Source organism: Lactuca virosa, chromosome 1 (assembly GCF_052849685.1).
Source record: "Lactuca virosa cultivar CGN04683 chromosome 1, Lactuca_virosa_CGN04683_v6, whole genome shotgun sequence".
In the NCBI taxonomy this organism is placed as follows: Eukaryota; Viridiplantae; Streptophyta; class Magnoliopsida; order Asterales; family Asteraceae; genus Lactuca; species Lactuca virosa.
This window is the reverse complement of record NC_136426.1, coordinates 213,923,844-213,951,442: the sequence shown is the minus strand read 5'-3', so window position 1 is coordinate 213,951,442 and position 27,599 is coordinate 213,923,844. Positions and strand designations below refer to the sequence as shown.

General features: G+C 36.1%; 1 protein-coding gene and 1 long non-coding RNA gene across 2 annotated transcripts; one reads left to right on the top strand and one right to left on the bottom strand.

Annotated features, from left to right (window-relative positions):
- Positions 1 to 890: 890 nt before the first annotated feature.
- LOC145108580 (uncharacterized) lies at positions 891 to 2,956 on the bottom strand. Its single transcript, XR_013708404.1, has 3 exons — positions 2,904 to 2,956; positions 2,701 to 2,753; positions 891 to 962 (listed from the first exon to the last, which is right to left on the bottom strand). It is a non-coding gene; the product is annotated as an uncharacterized LOC145108580 (long non-coding RNA).
- An 8,639-nt stretch (positions 2,957 to 11,595) lies between these two features.
- LOC145127201 (uncharacterized) lies at positions 11,596 to 27,107 on the top strand. Its single transcript, XM_079062435.1, has 7 exons — positions 11,596 to 11,810; positions 11,862 to 11,974; positions 24,640 to 24,978; positions 25,330 to 25,665; positions 26,140 to 26,227; positions 26,306 to 26,452; positions 26,534 to 27,107. The coding sequence occupies exons 1-7, from the start codon at positions 11,596 to 11,598 to the stop codon at positions 27,105 to 27,107; spliced, it is 1,812 nt and encodes a 603-aa protein (XP_078918561.1).
- Positions 27,108 to 27,599: the final 492 nt, after the last annotated feature.

The window sequence follows — 27,599 nt, the reverse complement described above, 5'->3', positions numbered from 1 at the left end:
TGAGGTATTCTAATAATATGTGAACTAAAGATGAGTAAAATCTCACAGAAAATTCTTTTCTTCCCAGGAGAGATCTCGAAAATATAAACAAAAAATAGATCTGAGAAGATCCTTGCAAGCTTGAAACATGGCTGAATGAGCAAACCGGAGCAGATCTAGAGATCTAAGCAATAGTGAAACAGATCTGGACAGATCTTGGCAAAATCATGACAGATCTGAACAGATGATGAAAGAAATTAGCAGATCTAGGCAAACATGAGGTGAAACCCATCAGATCTGAATAGATCTGGATGTAAACTAGGTTGAGACCAAGAGACATTATCTATTCGCTCGAGGTCCCACAGATGGCCCCAATGATGCGTCATCGGAATCCAAACATCGTTCTTGAAGAATTAGGTCAAGCCTTGGGCCAACCCAATTCAGGTCCAGCTAGCTGGCAACGGTGCAAGCAAGCTATGCGATCGTGTGGTGGCACTAGTCTAGAGCGCCAGGCAGGGGAGGCTTCCTGGAGGAGACACCAAGAGGGGAAGGTTGACTGGCAGAGGTGCCAGGAAGGCGAGGCTTCCTGGAGGACGCTCTAGACCGGGGCGCCATGCAAACAAGGTTTCCAGGTAGGCTAGAGTGCTAGGAAGATAGATTTAGCAAATAGACCTATGCCTATTAGTGAACAGCACCAACAAACACTTTATCAATTAACTTTAAAATTGAAATCACCTAGCTATTCTCAATTACCATACAAACTTCAACCTCAACTTCCCAAAATTGCAATGAACTTGTAACATTCGAAAAACCATGATAAACTTTTTCATTTTTATAAAATAATTCAACAAAACTATAAAATAGTAATCCATTGTTTTCAACACAAAACCATGGAATCAGAGTATCAAACATCTATCGAAAAATAATCAATTAGGAGGATATGTACGATCACACCTTCCCGTTGCCCCGATCGTCTAATGTACCTGAAACCATGAAACCAACAAATGTAAGCCTAAGCTTAGTGAGTTTCCCCCTAGAATACCACACATAACAATACATATAATGCATGAACACTGGGCCCACAACATCATACTGGATTACCCCTAAGCCCATAGCAAGAGACTGTATTTACCACCCCAGCCCACAGCTCATGGTTGGCTTGCTCGCGAGCCCACAACATAAGAGTGGTTTCCCTCCCGGCCCTCAGCTTATGACTAGATTGCTCCTTGGTTTGTTGAATTATAGCATAAAGTAGTACCACCTCAACCCAACTAAACTATGTCGACATATGAAACTAATAAACGATAACTAGCAAGTATATGTAATCATACATATCTACCAATCACCATAATACTAAGGCATAACAACACCCTTTACACAAGGATACATACCACAATCTAGTGGGCCGCCATTGATGCCTTCAACCCACGAGTACAATGAGGAAAAGCTCAGCTCTCGATCAAGAAGATAACATTAATGATCCCGATCTGCTAACAAGTTCTATTGGTAACCTATTAAACAAATAGGACCAGGTCTCAATCTACAACTCAACATACTCAATTAGACCTAAAGTAAACTTTATCAAAGTCAATGTTCAACGGTCAAAAAGTCAACAGTCGATCGCCACGACGTGGACAATCATATGCTACACCGTGGGGATAATAAGGCAAAATGGTCGCACATCTGTCAAACGCCACGGTGTAGCGACTAATACCCTACGCTGTGGGAACCTTCTAGAACAGCCAAATCCATTTACCTCTGATTCCTACCCCCCCCCCCCCCCACCCCAATTGAAACTTTGCAGAATGCTTCCAAAAGATCATAAAAATCACAACTTTATAGACATACATGTCCAATGCATGTCAAGAGCTCAAGTTAGGTAAAAAAGTGTACAAATGGGACCAAGATCTCGTGCAAGAGTTCAAAACTCTATCAAACTACAGATCCATCACTGAAAACCATAACCGGGCTCCGGGGATCCATAAAGTTTGCAACTTTATGGAACCCCAACCTTCCAACTTGCCTAAACATGATGGATAACACAAGAAAAACTAGATCAAAGCACGTAGATTCATAAAGCTTTGAAATTGAGGACTTACAAAAGTCCAGACGAGGTTGATGAGGCTTGCAAGTTAAGATGATTCACTAACACTTCTTATCTTCTTCTTCTTAGCTAAAAATTATCCAAAAACTCAGAGAATTCAAAAATGGAGATAGGGTTTCAGTGAGGGAGGAAGGAAGGCGATGGAGGCTGAGGGTGTATAAACCCTAGCCATCACGTCCCCTAAATGGGGGCACAACCCCCGAAATTAGGGTTGTCATTAAAGAGCTACCACGTCATGGGCACAATGCTGCCACGTCGTGGCATCCATTAAAGATGTGCGCATCCTCAGACCATGACAACACGGTGGGAACTGAGTCCCCACGTCATAGCCACCAAAAATTCCAAACTTAAACATTAAATTTTTAAATGAACATACTAGAAACTTGACGTTACACAAATTTTTCCAATTTCAATTCCAAAATAGATAAAATGAAATAAAATTATAGCTTTTGGTTTCTGCTACCTCAAGAAATTAAGAATCTAACCTAAAGCAACAGAAAAGAAATCAAAAAGTCCAACTTTTGAAACAAACAAAAATAACATTGAACATAGATAAGAAACTGGAATGAGAAAAAAACAAAGAATAAGAGATATAGGAATTCAGATTTCGAACTCACCCAATCCCAATTTAGAATTAGAAAACCTCAAACTTCTTTTGATTATCGGTGACCTGTGATTCAGAAACCACATAAAAAACGAGCTCAGTAATCAGAAATACAAGAAACTTATCGATAAGAACTCATAAATTGTAATCAGAAGCAGAGAATAGTAGAAAAGAAAAAAAAAATAAGAAATATGAGAATTCAGAAAACGGACTCACCCAACCCCAATTAAGAAACAGAAAACCTTAAACTTGTTCTTATTTTTGGTGGCCTGTAATTCAGAAATCACAACAAACTTATTAATCAGAATACAAGAATCATAACTCAAAAATTAGAATGAGAAGTAGAAAATAAGAGAAAAGAAGACAAATGATCTCGAACATACTGAGTGATAAGCTTTTTCGAAGTCTACCATAAAAAACATCTTCTTTTTTCTCCTCTTACACCAATCGACAACTTCATTTATCAAAAAAGGGTCACCCAAATTTGTCTCCCTTTTACAAACGCCGATTGATCATCACTAATTAAAGAATCTATCACATTTGCTATCACTAACTAAAGAATCCATCAAGGTTGCCATCCGATTGCTGATCATCACTAATTTTAGCAATACTTCAATTGATATGTATTTATCTAGTATTTACATACAAAAAATGTTATGCAGCATATTGCTCATAAATATGATCCAAAAAAAAATCTTACATATTAATAAGACGAAAACGTCCATGAATTTTGTTATTCTGGTTTTATATATATAAATAAAATGACCAGTGGGTAAAATTTTTTAACAAAAAGAAAGTAAATTTTAAACGGAACTTCCAAAAATTGTTAGAGAAACGTCTTAGTCAATTTTACAACATTTCCCAATAATTTCATTAAGTAACTTTCAAATTTTCAAAATTTTATTTTTATCATTAAAAAAAGTCAAACACGACAAACTATACAATTCATAAATTGTTTTATAAAATTTTGAACTTATAAAAATAATTGCAATTTGGATGACTTTTTATTACATATAAATATCTTAATTATGTTAAATATTGGAATTGTGATGAATGATATCAACTTTAATCTTGACAAATGATATAATTTCCCTTTATTAGTTTTTTATTTACAAAACATTTTTTTAATACTTGTGAAATTATATATGACTAGAAACCGCCTAATCCCCGCTTCGCGAGGGACGCAAGACGCCCAAAATTATGTAAATACGAAAGTGAATGGAGTACACCTGAAAATATACAAAACTCATGTGGAGAACGTGTGGAAAAAAATATAGAGACGAAACATGACTATATTGTGGGGGGAGGGGGAGTCATGCAGGGGCATAATATGCAAATTTTCTATTAGGTACAGATTTTAATTGTATTTTTTTAAACACATGGACAGGTTCTATAAAAAATAATGAACAATGATCTCATCTGTAAATTATAGGGACAATACAAAAGGTGAGAAGATGGAAAATGTTGTTGTCTAAATTTAACGAGGTGAAAGTGATATTTTAAAAAAGTGTGGAAAGTGTCGTTGTACAAAGTAGATGGTGGAAAGTATCAATATACGAAAGTCTTGTGGTCAAAATATGAGATAGAAAAGTGTTGTGGCCAAATTTTGAAATAAAAAAAATTATTGTGGCAAAAGTATGAAACAAAAAACTATACTATTCCAAGCTTCTTGTTGTTAAAATCTCAAATGGAAAAGTTTTGTGGCAAATATGCGAACCACTAAAATGTACTATTGTTAAGAACTTTCTTTTTAACATATGTTATAATTTTAATGCCTTCTTTTCACATTTTTTTATAAACTACTATTAAGTAAGAAAAATAAATTATATATCATGGTAATCCGAAAGAGATATTAAATTTTATACTACATAGCTTAAAAATAAACACATTTATTACAAACATAAATAAGAACATTCAAAATTTTCATAGTTAATATATTGAACAAAGAAGGAAAGGTTTTTCAATGTAACGTGGCTCAACAAAATTGATAAACATGTCATTGACGTCCAAACCTTAACTACAAATTTTAAACATTAAATTTACATATATTTTATGGTTATTTCGTGGACGTATGTAAATGACAACTTCACTTAATTAACCAATTTTATTTTTGAAAAAATAACATTTTTACATATTAAATTTCCAAATGTACCAATTAAGATTCAATAGCTCAGCAAAGTTACAACCGACTTAACCAATGTATAGTTGGTACTCCTGGTACTTGGATATAATTCAATAAATGACCAATTCACAAATCAAATTATCAATGGTTTGTAGAGTTATACGGTGGTGGTTGCCAATGATTTACTGTTAAAAGGAATGAAATGGAAAACAATGCATGGATGAGTGAAAATTAAAAGAATAAACAATCTCTACACAACATAAACATCAGTAGCAACAAAACTGAGAACATAAATGCTTGTATCAATAACAACATAAAAAATTTGTTCGAGGAGGAATCTATTCTACTATTAGTCTTTCCCCCGTATTAAAGTACTCTTGATTTCATTCTTGACATCACTTACATATTGGTCACTTGTATATGTAGATGATTACCAATTAATGTAATGTGATTGGAAACATAATTTAGTGATTTTCGTCTTACATAGTCATGTAAAATTTAAGTTAAAGTGTTAAACACACCTACGTCGTACACACTGTGTGCTTGTTTCCTTTTAATGCCAAAGTGTGCAATGATACAATAAACAAATAATGTAAAATGCATTGCTATTTCTTGCATTTCATCCATCTAAAAATTTCTAGTCACAAGAAATAGCAACGACTTTAATTTATTTGCTAAAAGTAGATTAATACCTTATATGTTATCTTGAATTTCATATTTAAAATTCAATCGCTTTTTCTATTTGAAAAAAAAAGTCATACAAAGAAATTCATAAATCATATTTATTACTTTGGCATTTAAAGAAAAATATGGTCCTATTTTATTTTACTTAATTATTTATTGTCAAAACGAGAAGATCGCGTGCATTCTAGCATATACTTTACTAAAGGGAAATGATATTTTCACTTAATAATTTGATACATCCATATGAGGTACAACACCTTTAAAGCTATCGTACAAGTTAGTAAAACATACATTTCAAGTGGATGAATTAATTTATGAAGGGGAAATATAACTTTGCTTCAATTTCTTCTTGCTTCTAGAGAACATAAATGAGATTTTTCAATTCATTCAAAACCTAATGGATAGTAAAAAAAACTCATAAATAGAAAGCCAACTATTATTGCATGTTTCAAAACATTCAATACTTTACTTTAATTACTGTTCAAATAAAAATAGTTGAATATTTTATAAAAAATTAAGAAAAAACACTGCTAAAAATACGGACAACATGATACATTTGAACAACCAAAAGCTCCCATTATGTTCATTAGTGGAGTGTTATGGAGTTCTCTGTAAATGGGTGAAAATGAATCTTTTCAAAAGTAGGTTACTTTTATTATTCGCTAAAAAATGAGGTATTTTTACGCGCCCCACCATCAAATTGCCCTTTTTTTTTCCAATTTCCAATTTTAACCATTTTAAATTACAACTTTCACCATTAAACTTATATGATATTTTCGGTTTACACCTTTCAATTTTAAAAAACTTAAATTTTTATTTTTTATATCGATTGTATAATATATATGATTAAAATTTATATATTTGTATACCACTCTCATCATCTCATTGATACCAATATCAAATATGTTATAATGACATGAAAATAAAAAATCGTTTAAACATGATATTACAAGAAAAAACTAACATGAAATTACAAAAGAAATAGAAGCTAAATTGAATACGAAATCGATGACACAGTCCACATCGACGAGGTTCATCACACTCCTTTTGTATAAACATAGGGGCACTATTTTATTACTTTACTCCGAGCATTAAAAATCAGTGAACCGACCTGACTAATATTATAAAAAACTAGAAATCTCATGGGCTACATTGATACAAATCGAATAGTTTGACTAAAAATATGATATTTGCCAAACCACAATTATCGTTTATGAAATTAGTCTAAAATAAATAAATGTATATATTTTGATTTATTAAGTAAACATGTAAATAAATAAATATAAGTACATCTAGATCATAAATACTAGAGTATAATCTACAACAATTAAACACATAAATAAGAACCAAAAAAACAAACTATCATTATATATAGAAAAATACAAGATCCTCCTATCATATATTGCTACTCATCCTCTTATTTATGTTAAACGTTGAAAAATATTAAATTTAATAAATTTACTAGTATTTTAAAACACTCGTAAGTATATAATAAGCCTGGAAAATAAAAAGAAAAAAATAAAAAGATGTTTAATTTTTCTTATATATAATATTTATATAAACCCAAAAGTTTTTTCTTGATATTATCATCCGCCATCAAGCATCACATAAAAATGAATTTATTTTATATATATATATATATATATATATATATATATATATATATATATATATATATATATATATATATATATATATATATATATATATATATTTCAGTTGTAGCACCTCGTAGGTAAACCCGACCACCATCTGGTCATTACCTTACATTTCATGTCATGTAGGACCTTACATTTCACGTCATGTAGGACCTCAGTTGGACTTTTTACTAGTCTGCATGATTTTTTTATCCAAAAAATCGAACCAAAGGAATTAATCACGGTTAATAGTTGTGATACAAGAACAAAACGAGGAGATTCAGAATGATGTAGATAATATAGATGCATCCGATCATCAATCAGAGAGATACTTGAGTGGAAGATGAAGACATGATTACAGATCTGATCAAATAAGAAAATAGATCACACATTCACAAGAAACAAAAGTGAATTGGATAATGAATGAAGGATTCACAAGAAACAGTTTGTGAATCGATTGGAAAGAAAAAAAATTCACAAGAACACTTTGCGAATTGAAGAAAGAAATCAATGAAGACGATTTCGTAATTTGATGAAATAAGATTGATTCAAATCAAAGAACAGAGAAATTGAAATGCAGATTGAGTTGAAATGCGGATTGAGCGTCATTCTGCTCTGATACCATATTACAACTGATAGGAAAGGAATGAATTGAATTGAATTAATCACGGTTAATGGTTGTGATACACGAACAAAACCAGGAGATTCAGAATGATATATATATATATATATATATATATATATATATATATATATATATATATATAGAGAGAGAGAGAGAGAGAGAGAGACCAGGAATTGATCTCTGGACCTTCCCCATACATGACAAATGCCTTTTCCATTAAGCCGCAAGGAGCATTTGGTCATTAATCTGATTAACTATACAAATATGTATTTTTTTTTCGTATTATTCATATATTAAATAAGTATTATTATTTGTAAAGATATTAATTTATATAAAAATCCACACTAAATACATCTTAGTCATATATATTATATAAATATGTATTTTTGTATTATTCATTTATTAAACACATTTTTTTGTATTATTCATTTAAGTTATGTATAAATGTGTTTCTATATGTAAAAATTCTCCCCAAAAATATTTTTATAAATACTCTTATTGTTATTTCTTTTCGTATGATTAGTATAACATTTTTGAATCATTCGGTTGAGAACATCCAAATGTATGATATATATCTACCATAATTGATATACATTTGAAGATGAATACATCTGTAACTATGTATTTAAAAGTGTGGATAGATACTGTAGAGTTATTATAGAAAATATATTTTTTAGAAATATAAATGTGTTTTTTTATAATAGAAATATATTCAATAATAATGTATTTAAAAAGTATGTATTTTGTGTGTTTTTACATATATTAATATGTTTATACATAATAATACTTATTTATTACATGAATAATATGAAGAAAAAAAAAGCTTACATGAATAATATGAAAAAAAAACTTATGTATTTTTATACATAATATATATTATATGAAAAAGTAGGTAGTTGTAATTGATTACATGTTAATCTAAAGAAATAATGAACAGACACTCCTTGTGGTTTAATGAAAAAGACGTCAGACATGTATGGTAATGGCCTGGAGTTCGATTCTTGGTGTATACATTTCAGCTCCAATTGGTTTGATTTTCTGGAGAATAAAAAATCATGGTGACTCGGTGCGTACATGGCATTGTCATGCAAAATTGTTACCATATGGTGGCCAGTTTACCTTCAAAATGCCACAAATGAAAAAAAAAGTCTTCAAGTTTCGGGCACTAGCACAGTAAATCCATAAAAAAATGTAAAATCGCCAAACTTAAAAGTTTTTATAGCATTATCCCTTGAATTAACACCACAATAAGTTGGCTACATGCCTACAATAGCGATTATCCCTTGAAGTAGCCCATTAACATGAAGAAGACAATTAGAGTGACGCCAAAAAATGTCATTTGCCGGAGCCCAAAATAAAATTGTTGGAGGCTTAGAGCCCATGCTATAAATTATAGCCCAAATCTTTTTCCATCTTTTCTTTTGTTTTTGTTTGAAAAATATTGTAGACATAAAAGTTTTCCACATGTGGCCCCATCTTTTATATTATCGGTTTTAAAGATGGGAGATATCAAAAGATGGGAGATGTCAATCTGGTTCTTCATATCGAGGAGATTCCAAGAAGAAAAATCGCATTTTGTTGAACTCATATCAGTCCAAGAGATTTTTTTTGTGCGTTCCTCGTCGAAGCTTTGTTATCTGTAGAACAGGATCAAAGTGGTGCGCTTCGCTGGAGTTCGTCGAGGATCTGGAGGTTCACGATGATTAGGCTAGGTGCAATTTCTAATAAACCAGGTAGGGTAATAGAGAATATTTGATGTATTTTGGTAAAACCGATGGTTAACAGCGATGGGTTTTAAAAGGTTTTTTGAGGTTTATGAGATGTACAAACTCTACCACATGGTTTACAAATTGGTACTATGAAGAATAACTGTTTAACAGAAAAACCATAACTAAAATGATGTTTTCTGATAATATGTGAACTGAAGATGACTAATAACTCACAAAAAATTGTTTTCTTCCCGGGAGAGATCTCGAATATATAAACAAAAATAGATCTAATAAGATCTTTGCAAGATTGAAACATGGCTGAATGAACAAACCGGAGCAGATCTTGTTGAAAGTATAATAATATTGGCAAACTTATCATTTTTGTGTCTTATGGTAAATAAGGGTGTGTTTTCTTAAGTTATTGTGTTTGTAGGGGTTGTTTCTGTACTTGTAGCTTTGCAGGTAAATATGTGCACGCGGGCTGAAAGTCCGATCCAGGCTCATGGGTTAATCCATGGGTTATGATATGCCCCAGAGTATATGTTCAAATGGAGCTCATTTTTCATAACTCAAGATATTTTCATCTCTGTAAAACTCTCTCATCTGTACTCGTCTTTGTAAATGAAGGGTTTCATATTAGGGTTTCTGCATAGGTTGATTCTTTGAGTTCTTATGAGAGATTGAGTGTGATTATAGTGAGATATTTCGTTTGTATTTGTATGATAAAAACCAACTGTTTCATAGTCAATGAAATGTTGATGTTGGGAATGATTTCGTGTTCTTGAGTTCATATTCTGAGTTTGAGTTTTGTTACATGGTATTAGAGCCACCGGCCTCAGTCTCTATTCATCGACATTTGATTGAAGATTTCATAAAGGTTAATTCTGGTTCCTGTTTTTATCGATTTGTAAATCGTTTTTTTGTTTGCCTTTGGAACCGATCGTGTTACATCCTCTGTTATTTTGCTTGTTTATGGCTATTTCTTCTTAAGAATTTGTTACTGCGAGTTTTTGTTGTTTGATCTTGCAGATCTGGTAGATAGACTTCTGATCCTGAAGGATCTGTGGTTTGGTGTTGGTGTAAGCGTTCTTCTTCTAGTCTGCTCACCCAATCCCGATTATAGGGCCAAAGTAACTCTCTCAGGGAACGGACTTAGGTTTGAAATAACTTTGACAGGGAACAACCCTAAGGGAGGTGAGCGGTCTTTCTGATTTAACGAAAAACACGTTGAACCACCACTGCGAGTCTTCTTGTTCCTTTGTTTTTCACATTTATTAGTTCAGTTGTGGGAGATCCTGATGTCTTGACTACATCAGTTATTTGTTTTTTTTTGTATGTTCTTCTTGATTACTTGGAGTCTTTTGATTCTTTGTTTGTTAGTTTTATCTCTCTTTACTTGTTGTCTTGGGCCCCAACAAACGTGGTGAGCATCTGGACAATAGTATAGTGTTCCACTGTTCTTTATTCACTTCTTTGATTGTGTGGTCTGTTGTTTGTTTCTGTCTTCATGGGTGGATCTAATGATCCTCCAAGAGGGAGTGGAAAGTGTAACATCCCATTTAAAATAGGATAATTAAATAATAAACCCGGAACCCCGAGAAGTAATTTTATAGTCCAAAACCAAATAATAATAAGTGGGGTGTTGGTTTCGGGAAGCCAAATGACGATATCTGAATCTTCGGGGGTTAAAATGTAATTTCGGGAGTTATTTTAAAAAGGAATTAAGAAGTTAGGGTGTGTTTGGTAAGTATTGTACTTGAATTGTAATGAATTATGAAAGATGGGGGTTATTTGGTACGTTTTGGGATTTAATTTGAAAGAAGAAGGATAAGGAGGGACTAGAAGTGGCAATAGGGACAAAGTTTGAGATGGGACTGGTGCGTATAAATACCTTACACATGCACCTCCTAACACTAACCCTAAGTTAAGTTGCCAGCCGCCACCTTATGCCACCGGATTCTCCAAGCCGCACCACCACCCCTCTTCATATACATTTTCCGACCGGCGAAGCGACTTGCGTCGTTGGCTTCTCTCTCCGTTCGTTTCCGATCAAACCAGACCACCGGGCAGCTACTCCACCAGATAGCCGCCTCTAATTCGTCCCCGTGAAGACTAAGCCGCCGTCGAATAAATGGACCGCCGGACGTTTAGCACCGCTGCTGTGGTCGCGGATCGACTTTCCCTCCTTGCCGGTGAAGACGAGAACCACCAGTGGGTCCATTCCTCTACTGTCGTTCGAGGTAGCCATCGACGTGGGGGAGTTCCGCCTCCTTCAGCCACTACAGTTGCTGCTAGCGCTGCTGTCGAATGCTATCCCTTTTCTGCCGCCACTAGCCACCGTGGGAGGTGGCTGTGTGCGTGTTATGGTGTTTATGCGCGTGTGTTGTGATGGTTTAGTGCTACAGGAGCATTTCTTGGCCGGAGATCCGAAGAAAGACCCCACCACCACCACCGTGAGGTGGTGGCTGCCACCATGCACATTCGCCTGCCACCACAACGTGGCTATGGGTGTATGTGTGTTATTTGAATATTATTGTAAATTGTATTATTGTAAAAACCGCCACCGTAGGGTGGTGGCTGCCGCCTCCTACCGTCGTGTCGGGTGGCGGTGTGCTTTGCCTTGTTGTGTTTGATTCGTTGGGATGCATGAAACCCTAGTGGGCCCAATGGAGCACTAATGGGCCCAAGGAAACCCTAATTGACCTAATAAAACCCTTATGGGCCCAATGAGGCCCAAACTGACCTTAAAGCCCAACCAATTGACTAATGGGCTAGTATTGGGTAGGAAACCCTAATTAGGGTTTCGAAAACCGTAATGGCTTAAAACCCTAATTTTGGGGATTTATCGGGACTGCACGAGAATTATTTAATAAACTTAAAATGTTAATTAATAATCATTGAAAATTAACCTAAGATAATATTGGACTTTATGGATTAAGTCCTTGATGGGTTAAGTAGGAAAACTGAACCCTAAACGTCATTTCATGTGGAAAACCCTAATTTCACTAGGGCCTTGAATTAGACCTTTTTACTGGGCTTTGGAGATTGGACTGTTGATGGGCTATCCATTAACAAGTAAATGGAGCAAAATAATTAGACGGGCTTGAGGATAAGACCCATGTGAGAGACTTGGGCCCAATTTGGATAATTGGGCCATACATGGGCCATAATTGGGATTTTATGATTATGTGATATTGGACCATGGGAATACCAAGAGTTTGGACTAGAATAATTGGATGGGCCTTAAGGAAAGACCATGTAGAGGTCTGGGCCTAATTTGGAAAATTGGGCCATATATTGGGCTTTAGCCCATTACTTGACTTTTGAGCGTTTGGAGTGTGAGTTGGACTTTGGGCTTGGAACCTAATTATTAATTGGGTATTGTTTGATGTTGACAGTTCGGGAATCTGTCAACCAGCAGTTGGAGTTTTATCTGTGGGACTTCAGCAGTGTCAGGTGAGTTATCCTCACTATATCAATAGGGTCTACGGCACCAAGGGGGGCCCTTTATGATTTACATCCTCGGTTAGGATGGTCGTATGTTATTGCTATGTTAGATTACATCCTGGGTTGGGATGGTTGCTATGATTATTGCTATCCTAGAATTCATCCTGATTAAGGACGGTTGCTATGTTAGGTTTCATCTTGGTTAAGGATGGTTGATGTGATAGAGATCGGTTAGATCGGTATCCTGGTTATAGGATGGTTGCTATGATTAGTGATCTGTTAGATCTGCATGTTTACCTGTTTATATATATGTGCACATGTTTGTTGGTTTGGTGAAAGGGTTGAGGCAGGTCCTGCTGTGTGCAGTAGGCCAAGACACCCTAGGCGGACCGGGTAGACTGCAGGCCCGGGCCGAGAAAATCTAGTCAGGCTGAAGGCCCAACGAGCGGTCCGGATAGGCTGAAGGCCCCGAGGAGGGCGGTCCAGACGTGTCGAGGGCTCGGAGAGCAGTCCAGATAGACTGAGGACCGGGATTCGGTCCTGTCAGACTGATGGCTCATTATGCATGTTATTTGCTTATATGTTTATATGATATGGTTATATCTGTATGGCGTTGGTATTTTGGGGGTAACTCACTAAGCCTTCGAGCTTACATTTATCGATTATTGTTTCAAGTATTCTGATGATCACGTGAAGGCGAAGGCATGATCGTGCACTTCCTTACATTTTCATGATTGATTATGGGGATACTCTGATGTTTAAATTATTATGAAAGTAAACTGTAATAACTTAATGGTTTTAAATGTCTTAAAAAGTTTTAAATTGACTTGAATTTTATGGGCGTTACTGAAAGGATGAGGCCATTAATTTTGATGATCCTCTCTATGTCCATCCCTCTGATAATGCTACCACAACTATTGTTACTGTTAAAGTAACTGGTAATGAGAATTTTCGTATATGGAGGAGTTCTATGTCTAGGTCTCTTAAAGCTAGAAACAAATTAGGGTTTGTTGATGGTACTTTTAAAAAAGATTATGTTGAGACAACTAAAGTGTCTAAATGGGAAAGGGCTAATGCTGTGGTATGTCCTTGGTTGTTGTCCTCCATTAGTGACTCTATATATGCTAGTCATGCGTATTCTGTCACAATTGGCATTTTAGGTAGGAAATTATATTCCTGTGTAACCATTCAACTATTGTAAAACATATACTCTAAGTAAATCTCGCTAAATGCTCATTTAGATTCACCATTCATGTTCATCTAAGAGTCTGAAACCCTAAGAATCCCGGTTTGATTCCATATTGGACTAGAATTTCCTTATTGGGCCTAATGGACCAATAAGCAACCAATTCAACTTTATTGGACTTAGAAGTCCTAATTGGACCCAATTTATAAATCTAAAACATATTGGACCATTTGGGTCTAGAATGATTCATTCTAACCCTAGTGGGCCTTATTAGGCCATAACTAATTCAATTACCCTTAGTGAGCCATAAGCCCATTCTTTTATTCTATTTGGGCCGTGAATGCTTCCAAGGGCCCAATGGGCCGAAAAATCTTATGTTTAGGATCCAAAGATCCTAACTAAAGTTAATGGGCCCAAACCACTCCACCCTTTCTTCTTGGCCCAAAATCTCGTCCCATGTATAAAACAAAAAAAAGTGAAATGGGGGGGGGGGGTTGACTTTGGAGGTGCCACCTCTATAATACAAACCATGTATCAAGGCATGGTTTCTTATGTTCCCATGCTAGTCACCTCACTACTCTCTCCCCTCTCTTCTTCTACTCTCGACCGAGAGCCAGAACACACACACACACACACACACACTTGAAAAATTCTCTCCAAACTTCTCTAAAATCATCCTCTTCCTTCCTCCAAGATCTCAAAATTTTGCTAGGGTTCTAAGGATCTTCATGAAGTCATTCAAATCTTTGGTAAGTTATTATCAAACACAAGTATCTTCTTTCATCTTAACATGAAAAACTCCTTATTACATGATTTTTATTCCATGACCACACCTTAGAAGCTTCATAAACTCGAGATTCATAACAAAGGTGTGCTAAGACCAAAAATCCTTTCCACCTCTTCTTTAAAAACTGAAACATCAAGCAAAGGTGAGTTCATACCCCCTTGTTTTCGGTTTTCATGTGATTTTTGGGGGAGAATGTAAGTAAAATGTGTAGATCTATGTGTTATATGCATGTTTTGTGTGAATTCTTAGTTTATTCGGTAAAAATATGCTAGGTCTTAGCAAATCTCGAAACTTTAAGTATTATTTAGCAAAGATCTATGAACTATGACATTATATACATCACATTATCAAGCCAAAAGTGATTACATGTTTAAGATACAAAAGATTTTAACAAAAACCTTGTTAAAGGTCAAAATTGTCAAGAAAACAAAAGATATGGGCAAAAAGGGACATTTATGTTTTTATAAGGGCCAAACAGGTCCTACATGTATAAAAAGGTATTCTTATGTTAAACATACTTTCAAAAGGGCCAAAAATGCAAATTTAAGCTTAATGAGCCAAATCTTTTGGACCTCACGGTTTTGGGCCCAATTTGCGAAAAATGGAGTTTTGGGGTTAAAAATGTTATTTGGCCAAAGTTTGAGTCATAAATGTAAATAAACCAAATTTAGGGGTGAAACCAACATTTATTTTCAAATTGGACCAAAAATGTAAAATTTTCCAAAAAGTGGACCGAAAGTGTAAATTTTTACAACAAGGGGCTGAAAATGCACTTTTCTGTAAAACAGGGTTCTAAATGTGAAAATATAACCTTTTGGGCTAAAACCGTAAATTTTTATACATTTGGGACAAAATTGCAAATTTTTATAAATTATGGACTAAAGTGTCATTTTTACAAAACTTTGGGCCTTAATTAAAAATTGGAGGATTATTGGTCAAAAATGTCGTTTTTACAAAAAGAAAGCTTCTTATCATCATTCTAGTAAACTTTGAGCTAAAACAAACCACATAACAAAACAAATGAACGGAATACATCGATAACTATTTATTGGGCCTAATATTCACGTTTCTTGGCCATTGGGCCCTAAGGGCCCAATTAAGTGTATATTGAGCCCAATTTTTTCCATGACGTGTTTGTTGCGTCTTGCGACCCACTTACATGTTAATTTGGGCCTAAGTTATGGAGTACATGTGTATTGGGCTTTTGTGGCCCATTTACATGCCTATTGGGCCTAAATTACACTCTTACATGTTATTGGGCCTCTATGGTCCTATTACATGCTAATATAGGGCTTGGAATGGAAATTTCACATGTTAGTAGGCCGTAACTATACCTTTGCGTAAGCATTAAACTTCGTATACCTATATATGTACCTTTGGAATACAAAAACATACCACATATACGTGAACATTAAACATAATACAAAAGGGGTTGAGAATCTAGTGAGACATGTCGGTTGGCACCTCTGAGTGTACAATCGTAGCCTGTAGTTATAATCAGAGTTTCCTGGTAGGAAAGCGGGAGTTTGTGTATAGATCTATACGGGGTGACCCCCCACGACTTAGTTGTTCGCTACAGCTAGACTAGGCCAGTCTAGGGCGACAAAATCCTTAGCAAGACCGACATTTGGAAAAATACCAAGACAGACGACCTAGTCATTATCATGCATCGTTATAACGGCTCATATAGGGATTCAATACCAAAAGTAACCTTTCGAAGATAAACTCTTCGATTGTGTCAATGCGAAACAACTTATTTAACGATACAAGAATCTAGACGTTGTTATACAACAGAAAATATCGGATTTTCTGGGGAAATTATTCATATACACTTATCATTTATTCACAATACATTGAATCTAAACTACACTCTTATAAGTTATAAGTATGAAATTCACACATGCATTTATACTTGATTTTCACAACATTTTCAGACATTTTACAAAAAATATCGGATTTTCTGGGTTTTTATGAAAGATACAAAGACTTTTACTCAAACATAATTATGAACTCACCAACATTATATATGTTGACCGTTTTCAAAATAACTTGTATTCTCACGTAATCGTTAAGCTGGAAGATTTGCAAGTGTGTATGGTTTCGTTTTATGTAATAGAACTTATCGTACTTTTAACAATTTGAACTTATGAATTTTAACAATGTACTTGATGTGAACAATGCTAGTTGTATTATGTAATGTTGGTGACGATCGTGTTAAGATTCATGTATATTCATTGTAATGATTATTCAATTGTTAGTCACACGAGCCCCCGGACGTTTCCGACGTCTGGTTCGGGGGTATGACAGGTTGGTATCAGAGCAATGTTTATAGTGAACTAGCATATCTAACCATACATGATATGCAACTATAAACAAAATGGGACTAAATAACTCTGAATCAAACAAAAATTTCACACTTATGTGCGCAAATTTGAGTAACAATCTAACAATATCTAATAAAAGCTTCTGGAGGAAATTGAGCACTATGATTAACCCTGGGTAGTTATGTAGTCATATTAGGGATAAATATAGCCTGATCAACTATATTTATTCAGAATATGATCAACATGTGTTCGGGAGTAATCATAGCGGGAAATGAATCAAAAAGCCTACATCACTCTCCAAAAACTCTAGGGAACTCAAATCTAAATAATTAAAATATACTATAGGAATAATCCAAACACGACTTGTTCCCGCACTCCCATGCAGTCATCATGGATGATGATCAGCAAGGAGTACATTTCTACCAAGTGCTAGTGGCTCAAGGGATGCTTGAGGAGGATCCCGAAGAAGAATAAGGAGGAGCGCATGACGTTGGGCCCGACGAGTACACTGATACGGACTATGAGTTTGAGGGGACTGACGAGGACACGGAGGAAGATAGGGACACGAATGAGGCCCTTGTCGAACCACCTACCAATGAGACACACCAGGACCACCCTATCATGGGGAGTGCAGAGAGATGAGTTGCACAAGGTGCAACCGGAAGGGCCATACAACAAAGTATTGTAGGACTCAGGTTCCACAGAACCAGATGACGAACAACAATAACAACACCAATGTCGGAGCCAGTTATACCTGTTACGGATGTGGAAAGACCGGACATCTCAGGCGAAACTGCCCCAATGCGAACAATCAAGGGGCAGGAGCAGCAGGGAGAGTGTTGACAATGGGTCAGGGTGAAGCAGTGCAGGACCCAGTCGTTGTCACCGGTACGTTCCTACTTAACAACTCGTATGCATGCATCCTATTTGATAGCGGGGCGGAATGAAGTTTTGTTAGTAATAAATTCAAACACTTGCTAAATCAACAACCCCACAAGCTCAACAATGCCTTTACGGTGGAAATAGCTAATGGGAAAACGGAAACAACAGAAGATATCTATATAGGATGTAAGTTAAACTAAACAAACACTCTTTCCAAATAAATTTGATGCCAGTAAATATTAGGAGTTTTGATGTGATCATCGGCATGGATTGGTTAATCCCCCATCATGCCGATATTATGTGTCACGGGAAGGCCGTTCGCCTTCATCTTCCTAATCACGAAACTATAATAATCTACGGAGATAAACCCGGCGCAAACCTTCGCCTTATCTCATGTATTTAAGGAACAAAAGTGTCTACAAAAGAAGAACTACGCATTCCTTGCTCATGTGGTGGATAAAACCAAAGAGGAAGCGAGCATTCACAACATCCCAGTGGCGTGTGACTTCCCGGACGTATTTCCAGAAGATCTTTCGGGAATACCCCCAGAACGAAAAATCGAATTCTGAATCAACCTAGTGCCTGGAGCCACTCCAATAGCCAAATCACCCTATAGGTTGGCTCCTACTGAAATGCAAGAATTATCAAGCCAACTAAGCGAACTCCTGGATAACGGATTCATCATACCCAGCTTCTCGCCATGGGGAGCTCCGGTTCTTTTCGTTAAAAAGAAAGACGGGTCCTTCAGGATGTGCATCGACTATAGGGAATTAAACAAACTCACCATCAAAAACCGGTATCCACTTCCACGAATCGATGATCTATTTGACCAACTTCAAGGAGCCAGTTACTTTTCAAAGATAGATCTGAGATCCGGTTATCATCAACTCAAATTCCGAGATGAGGACATTCCTGAGACTGTTTCCGAACTCGTTACGGTCATTACGAATTCGTCGTAATGCCCTTCGGTCTAACAAATGCCCCCGCTGCATTTATGGACCTCATGAATCGATTCTACCGTCTATTCCTTGATAAATTCGTGATCGTTTTCATCGACGATATTCTTGTGTACTCTCGAAGCGAAGAAGATCATAGCCAACACCTTCGATAGATTTTAGAAACCCTACGGGCTGAAAAGTTGTATGCGAAACTCTCCAAGTGCGAGTTCTGGCTCCGCAGTGTTAACTTCCTTGTCCATGTAGTTAGTCAGGAAGGAATACATGTGGACCCCTCCAAGATCAAAGCAATCAAAAATTGGGCAATTCTGTCAACGCCAACAGAAATTCGCCAATTATTGGGTCTTGCAGGCTAATACCGAAGATTCATTCAGAACTTTTCCAAGATAGCCAAACCCCTCACCACGTTGACCCAAAAAGGCGTACTCTTCAAATGGACCGAAAAGCAAGAGTTTTCCTTCCAAACCATGAAGCAAGCCCTTTGTCGTGCTCCAGTGCTATCCTTTCCGGAGGGAACCGAAGACTTCATAGTTTACTGTGATGCTTCGAATCAAGGTTTAGGTTGTGTCCTCATGCAACGAGAGAAGGTAATTGCTTGTGCATCCAGACAACTGAAAACACATGAAGTAAATTACACCATGCATGATCTTGAACTGGGGGCGGTGGTCTTCGCCTTAAAAATTTGGAGGCACTACCTATATGGTACCAAGTGCACCATCTTTACATACCACAAGCGCCTCCAGCACATTCTAAATCAAAAGGAACTAAACATGAGGTAGCGAAGATGGGTTTAGCTGTTAAATGATTATGAGTGTGAGATCAAATATCATCCAGGCAAGGCTAACGTGGTAGCCGATGCCCTGAGCAGAAAGGAGTATTCAAGTCATCGTGCGAAGACTCTGTCAATCACCATCCAATCTCATCTAGCCTCACAGATCAAAGAAGCCCAACTTGACACATTGAAGTCGGAAAATGTCGCTAGTGACTCACTACGAGGAATGGAGAAGGAGCTCGAAGCTAGAGACGATGGAACCCACTACTTCATGAATAGAATCTGGGTTCCCAAAATTGGGGGATTCAGAGAGAAAGTTATGCATGAAGCCCACAAGACGTGATATTCTATTCATCCGGGGTCAGATAAAATGTATTTGGACATCAAGCAGCAATATTGATGGCCTAATATGAAGGCAGAGATAGCTACTTTCGTGGGCAAGTGTCTTACTTGCGCCAAGGCGAAAGTGGAATACCAAAAGCCCTCGGGACTATTGCAACAACCGGTGATACCCGAGTGGAAATAGGAAAGGATTACTATGGACTTCGTGACCAAATTGCCAAAGACATCAGACGGATTGGATGCTATCTGGGTAATTGTCGATAGATTGACAAAATCCGCTCATTTCCTGCCAATAAAAGAGTCCTACAAGATGGAAAAGCTGACCCGAATCTACATCAAGGAAGTCGTGAGACTCCATGGAGTGCCAGTATCTATTATCTCGGATCGAGATAGCAGATTTACTTCAAGATTCTGGCAATCTCTGCAGAAGGCAATGGGAACACATCTAGATATGAGCACCGCCTACCATCCACAGACGGATGATCAGAGTGAGCGTACCATCCAGACACTAGAGGAGATGCTCTGAGCTTGCGTGATTGACTTCGGAAAATCATGGGATGCCCACTTGCCTCTGATCGAATTCTCTTATAACAACAGTTATCACACGAGCATCAAGGTTGCTCCATTCGAGGCTCTCTATGGTCGTAAATGTAGATCGCCCCTATGCTGGGCCGAGGTGGGTGACAATTAACTAGAAAAAGGGCAATCGCCAGCCAGTGCTCTTATAGGACCTGAAATCATTCGTGAAACAACCAAGAAGATATTCCAAATCAAAGCTCGACTTCAAGCATCGCGAGACCGACAAAAGAGCTATGCTGACAAACGCGAAAGCCACTAGAATTTCAATTCAGGGATCACGTGCTATTAAATGTCTCTCCATGGAAGGGAATGATTCGATTTGGGAAAAGAGGAAAATTGAACCCGCGGTACATTGGACTGTTCGAGATTTTTGCCCGGATTGGTCCAGTGGCTTACAAGCTGCAGCTACCCACCGAGCTCAGCAATGTACACCCAATGTTCCACATCTCGAATCTGAAAAAGTGTCTATCAGATGAAACCCTTGTCGTCCCTTTAGAAGAGATTGAGATAAACGAGAATCTCCTCTTCGTCGAAGAACCAGTCGAGATTATGGATAGGGAGGTGAAGCGTACCAAGCAAAGTCGCATCCCGATCATGAAGGTTCGATGGAGCGCAAAACACGGACCAGAATTCACGTGGGAACGTGAAGACCAGATGAAGCAAAAGTACCCTCACTTATTCTTTCCTTCACAATCCTAGTTTCAAAAGAATTTCGGGACAAAATTCCCTCTAACGGGGGGATGATGTCACAACTGGCATTTTAGGTAGGAAATTCTATTCCTGTGTAACCATTCAACTATTGTAAAACATATACTCTAAGTAAATCTCACTCAGTGCTCATTTAGATTCACCATTCATGTTCAACTAAGAGTCTGAAACCCTAAGAATCCCGGTTTGAGTCCATATTGGACTAGAATTTCCTTATTGGGCCTAATGGACCAATAAGCACCCAATTCAACTTTATTGGACTTAGAAGTCCTAATTAGTCCCAATTCATAAATCTAAAACATTTTGGACCATTTGGGTCTAGAATGATTCATTCTAACCCTAATGGGCCTAATTGGGCCATAACTAATCCCTAGATGCTAACTAAAGTTAATGGGCCAAAACCACTCCACCTTTTATTCTTGGCCCAAAATCTCGGCCCATGTATAAAACAAAAAAAGAAGTGAAATGGGGGGGGGTTGACTTTGAAGGTTCCACCTCCATAATACACACCATGTATCAAGGCATGGTTTCTCATGTTCCCATGCTAGTCACCTCACCACTCTCTCCCCTCTCTTCTTCTACTCTCGGCCGAGAGCCAAAACACACACACACACTTGAAAAATTCTCTCCAAACTTCTCTAAAATCGTCCTCTTCCTTCCTCCAAGATCTCAAAAATTTGCTAGGGTTCTAAGGATCTTCATCAAGTCATTCAAATCTTTGGCAAGTTATTGTCAAACACAAGTATCTTCTTTCATCTTAACATGAAAAACTCCTTCTTACATGGTTTTTAATCCATGGTCACACCTTAGAAGCTTCTTAAACTCAAGATTCACAACAAAGGTGTGCTAAGACCAAAAATCCTTTCCACTTCTTCTTAAAAAACCGAAACATCAAGCAAAGGTGAGTTCATACCCCCTTGTTTTCGGTTTTCATATGATTTTTGGGGGAGAATGCAAGTAAAATGTGTAGATCTATGTGTTATATGCATGTTTTGTGTGAATTCTTAGTTTATTTGGTAAAAATGTGTTAGATCTTAGCAAATCTTGAAATTTTAAGTATTATTTAGCAAAGATCTATGAACTATGACATTATATACATCACATTATCAAGCCAAAAGTGATTACATGTTTAAGATACAAAGATTTCAACAAAAACCTTGTTAAAAGTCAAAATTGTCAAGAAAACAAAAGATAAGGGCAAAAAGGGACATTTATGTTTTTATAAGGGCCAAACAGGTCCTACATGTATAAAAAGGTATTCTTATGTTAAACATACTTTCAAAAGGGCCAAAAATGCAAACTTAAGCTTAATGGGCCAAAACTTTTGGGCCTCACGGTTTTGGGCCCAATTTGTGAAAAAAATGGAGTTTTCGGGTTAAAAATGTTATTTGGCCAAAGTTTGAGTCATAAATGTAAATAAACCAAATTTAGGGGTGAAAACAACATTTATTTTCAAATTTGACCAAAAATGTAAAATTTTCCAAAAATTGGACCGAAAGTGTAAATTTTTACAACAAGGGGCAGAAAATGCACTTTTCTGCAAAACAGGGTTCTAAATGTGAAAATATAACTTTTTGGGCTAAAACCGTAAATTTTTAGACTTTTGGGACAAACTTGCAAATTTTTATAAATTATGGACTAAAGTGTCATTTTTACAAAACTTTGGGCCTTAATTAACAATTGGAGGATTATTGGCCAAAAATGTCATTTTTACAAAAAGAAAGCTTCTTATCATCAATCTACTAAACCTTGAGCTAAAACAAACCACGAAACAAAACAAATGAACGGAATACGTCGATAACTATTTATTGGGCCTAATATTCACTTTTCTTGGCCATTGGGCCCTAAGGCCCCAATTAAGTGTATATTGAGACCAATGTTTTCCATGACGTGTTTATTGGGTCTTGCGACCCACTTACATGTTAACTTGGGCCTAAGTTATGGAGTACATGTTTATTGGGCTTTTGTGGCCCATTTACATGCCTATTGGGCCTAAATTACCCTCTTACATGTTATTGGACCTATGTGGTCCTATTACATGCTAATAGGGCTTGGAATGGAAATTCCACATGTTAGTAGACCGTAACTATACCTTTGCGTAAGCATTAAACTTCGTATACTTATATATGTACCTTTCGAATACTAAAACATACCACATATACGTAAACATTAAACATAATACAAAAAGGGGTTGAGAATCTAGTGAGACATGTCGGTTGGCACCCCTGAGTGTCCAATCGTAGCCTGTAGTTATAATCAGAGTTTCGTGGTAGGAAAGCGAGAGTTTGTGTATAGATCTATACGGGGTGACCCCCCACGCCTTAGCTGTTCGCTACTGCTAGACTAGGCCAGTCTAGGGCGCCAAAATCCTTTGCAAGACCGGCATTTGGAAAAATACCAAGACGGGCGACCTAGTCATTATCATGCATGGTTATAACGGCTCATATAGGGATTCAATACCAAAAGTAACCTTTCGAAGATAAACTCTTCGATTGTGTCAATGCAAAACGACTTATTTAACGATACAAGAATCTAGACGTTGTTATAAAACAGAAAATATCGGACTTTCTGGGGAAATTATTCATATACATTTATCATTTATTCACAATACATTGAATCTAAACTACACTCTTATAAGTTATAACTATGAAATTCACACATGCATTTATACTTGATTTTCACAACATTTCCAGACATTTTACAGAAAATATCGGATTTTCTGGGTTTTTATGAAAGATACAAAGACTTTTACTCAAACATACTTATGAACTCACCAACATTGTATATGTTGACCGTTTTCAAAATAACTTGTATTCTCAGGTAATCGTTAAGATGGAAGATTTGCAAGTGTGTATGGTTTCGTTTTATGTAATAGCACTTATCGTACTTTTAACAATTTGAACTTATGAATTTTAACAATGTACTTGATGTGAACAATGCTAGTTGTAATATGTAATGTTGGTGATGATCGTGTTAAGATTCATGTATATTCATTGTGATGATTATTCAATTGTTAGTCACACGAGCCCCCGGACGTTTCCGCCGTCTGGTTCGGTGGTGTGACATATTCTGATAATGCACAAGAAATTCGGGAAAATTTATTTGAAACATATAATAAAGCAGATGGATCTGTTGTTTTTAATGTACATCAACGAATTAATTCTTTAAAACAATCTGGTATTTCTGTTTCAGATTACTTTAATAAACTAGATGCTTTATGGAAAGAATTTGATGGTTTAACGAGTCCTACTGAGTGTACTTGTGAGGATGCTGTTAAACTTAAGGATCATGCTAAACTGATGAAACTCATGCAGTTTCTTAATGGTCTGGATGAGTCATATAGTCAGGTTAAAAGCCATATTCTTCTCATGGATCCACTTCCTAATGTCAAAACTGTCTTTTCTATAATATCTCGTGAAGAATCACTTCAAAGAAATGGATCTCTGTCTAATGACTCTCAATCCATTTCCAAAAATCAACCTCCTGTTTTTAATAGTAAATTTCACAATAGATTTTCTTCTGGTAATACTGGTAATAAAAACAAAGGTCCGGTTGTTCAGTGTAAAAATTGTGGATTTAAAGGACATTATATTGAAAAATTCTATAAAATAATTGGGTAGCCCAAGGATTTTAAGTTTAGAAGTGAAGTAAATCAAAATAATCAAAATAAAAACTTCAATGTTAATTCGTCTGCTGTTACTTCTAGATCTGGAGAGTCTGAGTTTCATCAACTCACTAAGGATCAGTATGTCAAATTCCTTAATCCGATTGGTGAGAAGCAATGCAATGAGGAAGCTTCTGTCAATGCTAATATGGCATGTACTTTCTTATTTAATGCTTGCAATTCATCATTTAATTATAATAAATGGGTTGTTGATTCAGGAGCTAATCAACATATGATAGCTTTTGAGTCTCTTTTATATGATATTGTGGATGTATCTAAACTTAATCTTCATGTTAGTCATCCTAATGGAACTAGTGCTAAAATTGAAAAAATTGGAAATCTTAATATTTCCATGTCCTTAACACTTTTTGATGTTTTTGCTATACCTGAGTTCAATGTTAATCTGTTGTCTGTTCACAAAGTTTGTAAAGATAGTAAGTGTGATGTTGTGTTTGATGAACATAGTTGTAAAATCCAGGATTTACAATCCAAGGAGATGGTGGGGAATGGTAGTGAGTCTGGAGGTCTCTATTATGTAGATAGTGTGCCTTCAGGTAATTCTTTTAGTTCTAACTCTGTTGTGTGTTATGTTTCTAAGGTTACATGGCATAATAGACTTGGTCATCCATCTGATCAAGCCTTGAACTCTTTAAAATCTAAACTTAATTTTGGTACTGAGTCTTTACCACCTTGTAAAATTTGCCATAAGGCCAAACAAACAAGGAATTCTTTTTCTTCTAGTCAACGTCAGCCTTGTTTCTTGGGTGAACTGATTCATTTAGATGTGTGGGGTCCTTATAGAGTGATCACTTCAGAAGGGTTTAGGTTATTTCTTACTATAGTGGATGATTTCACTAGGGCAACTTGGGTTTATCTGCTAAAGTCTAAAAGTGAAGTTTTTTCTTGTGTTACTGCATTTTTTTTTAATATTTTACTCAATCAATTTGAAGTTAAAATTAAAAAGGTAAGGTCTGATAATGGCACCGAGTTTTTAAATCATAACTTGAAATATTTTTTTGTTAATAAAGGTGTTGTTCATCAAACATCATGTGTTCATACACCCCAACAAAATGGGGTTGTTGAAAGAAAGCATAGACATATTTTGAATGTTGCAAGGTCTTTGATGTTTCAATATGGATTGTCTTTAAAATTTTGGGGTGATGCCGTTTTAACCTCTGTTTTTTTAATCAATAGAACACCCACTTCAGTTTTAAATGGCGCTTCTCCGTATGAGCTTGTATATAAGTCTTCTCCTAGTTTTGATAGACTTCGTGTTTTTGGTTGTCTTTGTTTTGCAACTAAACTAAATAATTTAGATAAATTTTCTGAACGTGCAGAAAAGTGTGTTTTACTTGGGTATTCTTCTGAACAAAAGGGTTATAAAGTTTTAAGTCTTAACTCAAATCTTATTTTTGTTTCCAGGGATGTGAAATTTTATGAGACAGTATTTCCTTTCAAGCTTAAATCTTCTTTTGGAGATAAATCTAGTTTATCTGATGACCCAATTGACCCATTTTCCTGTGAGGAGCCATTAGTTTCTAGTTCTCTTCAAGAAAACATTGTTGTAGATGATTTAGGGGTAACCCCTCAATTTGATGGTGCTGGAGCAGTCCACAATCTGGCTGAGACCCCTTCTAGTGCGGTCAGCAACAAGAGTGATGAGGCACATGTGCCTCAGGTTGAGGTGGATGTTCCTGCTTCATCTACTATGGCTGAGGATAGTAATGTTGAACCAAATAATCCTTCTAATGATCATGTATTAGGAGTCACTCGATCTAGTAGGAATGTGCGTTTACCTGTTAAATTTAATGACTTTGTAGTAGAAAGTTCACATAAATATGGTCTTGAAAAATTTGTGAATTATTCTTTTTTAACTAGTGAAAATAGATGTTTTGTGTCTAATCTTAATAAAACTTCTGAACCTAAAACCTATTCAGAAGCTTCATCTATTCCTAATTGGGTGAAAGCTATGAATGAAGAAATGGAAGCTTTATAAAGAAATCATACTTGGCATATAGTTGATTTTCCTCAAGGTAGGAAGCCTATTGGATGTCTTTGGATTTATAAGATTAAATATAAGTCAGATGGTGAGGTTGAGAGGTATAAGGCTAGACTTGTTGCTAAAGGTTACAATCAAAGAAAATGTATAGATTATGAGGAGACTTTTTCTCCTGTTGCTAAAATTGTTACAATTAGGATTGTTATATGTGTTGCTGTTAATAATTCTTGGCCTCTTTATCAACTTGATGTTAATAATGCTTTTTTATATGGTGACTTAATTGAGAATGTTTTTATGACTTTGCCTGAAGGCTATCATTCTAAAAATGATAATAGGGTTTGTAAACTTATAAAGTCCTTATATGGTCTGAAACAGGCTCCACGAAAATGGAATGAAAAGTTGTGTTCCTCTTTGGCTAAATTTGGTTTTGCCCAAAGTTTAAGTGACTATTCATTATTTGTTCGGTTAAAAAACAATCACCCTTGTCAT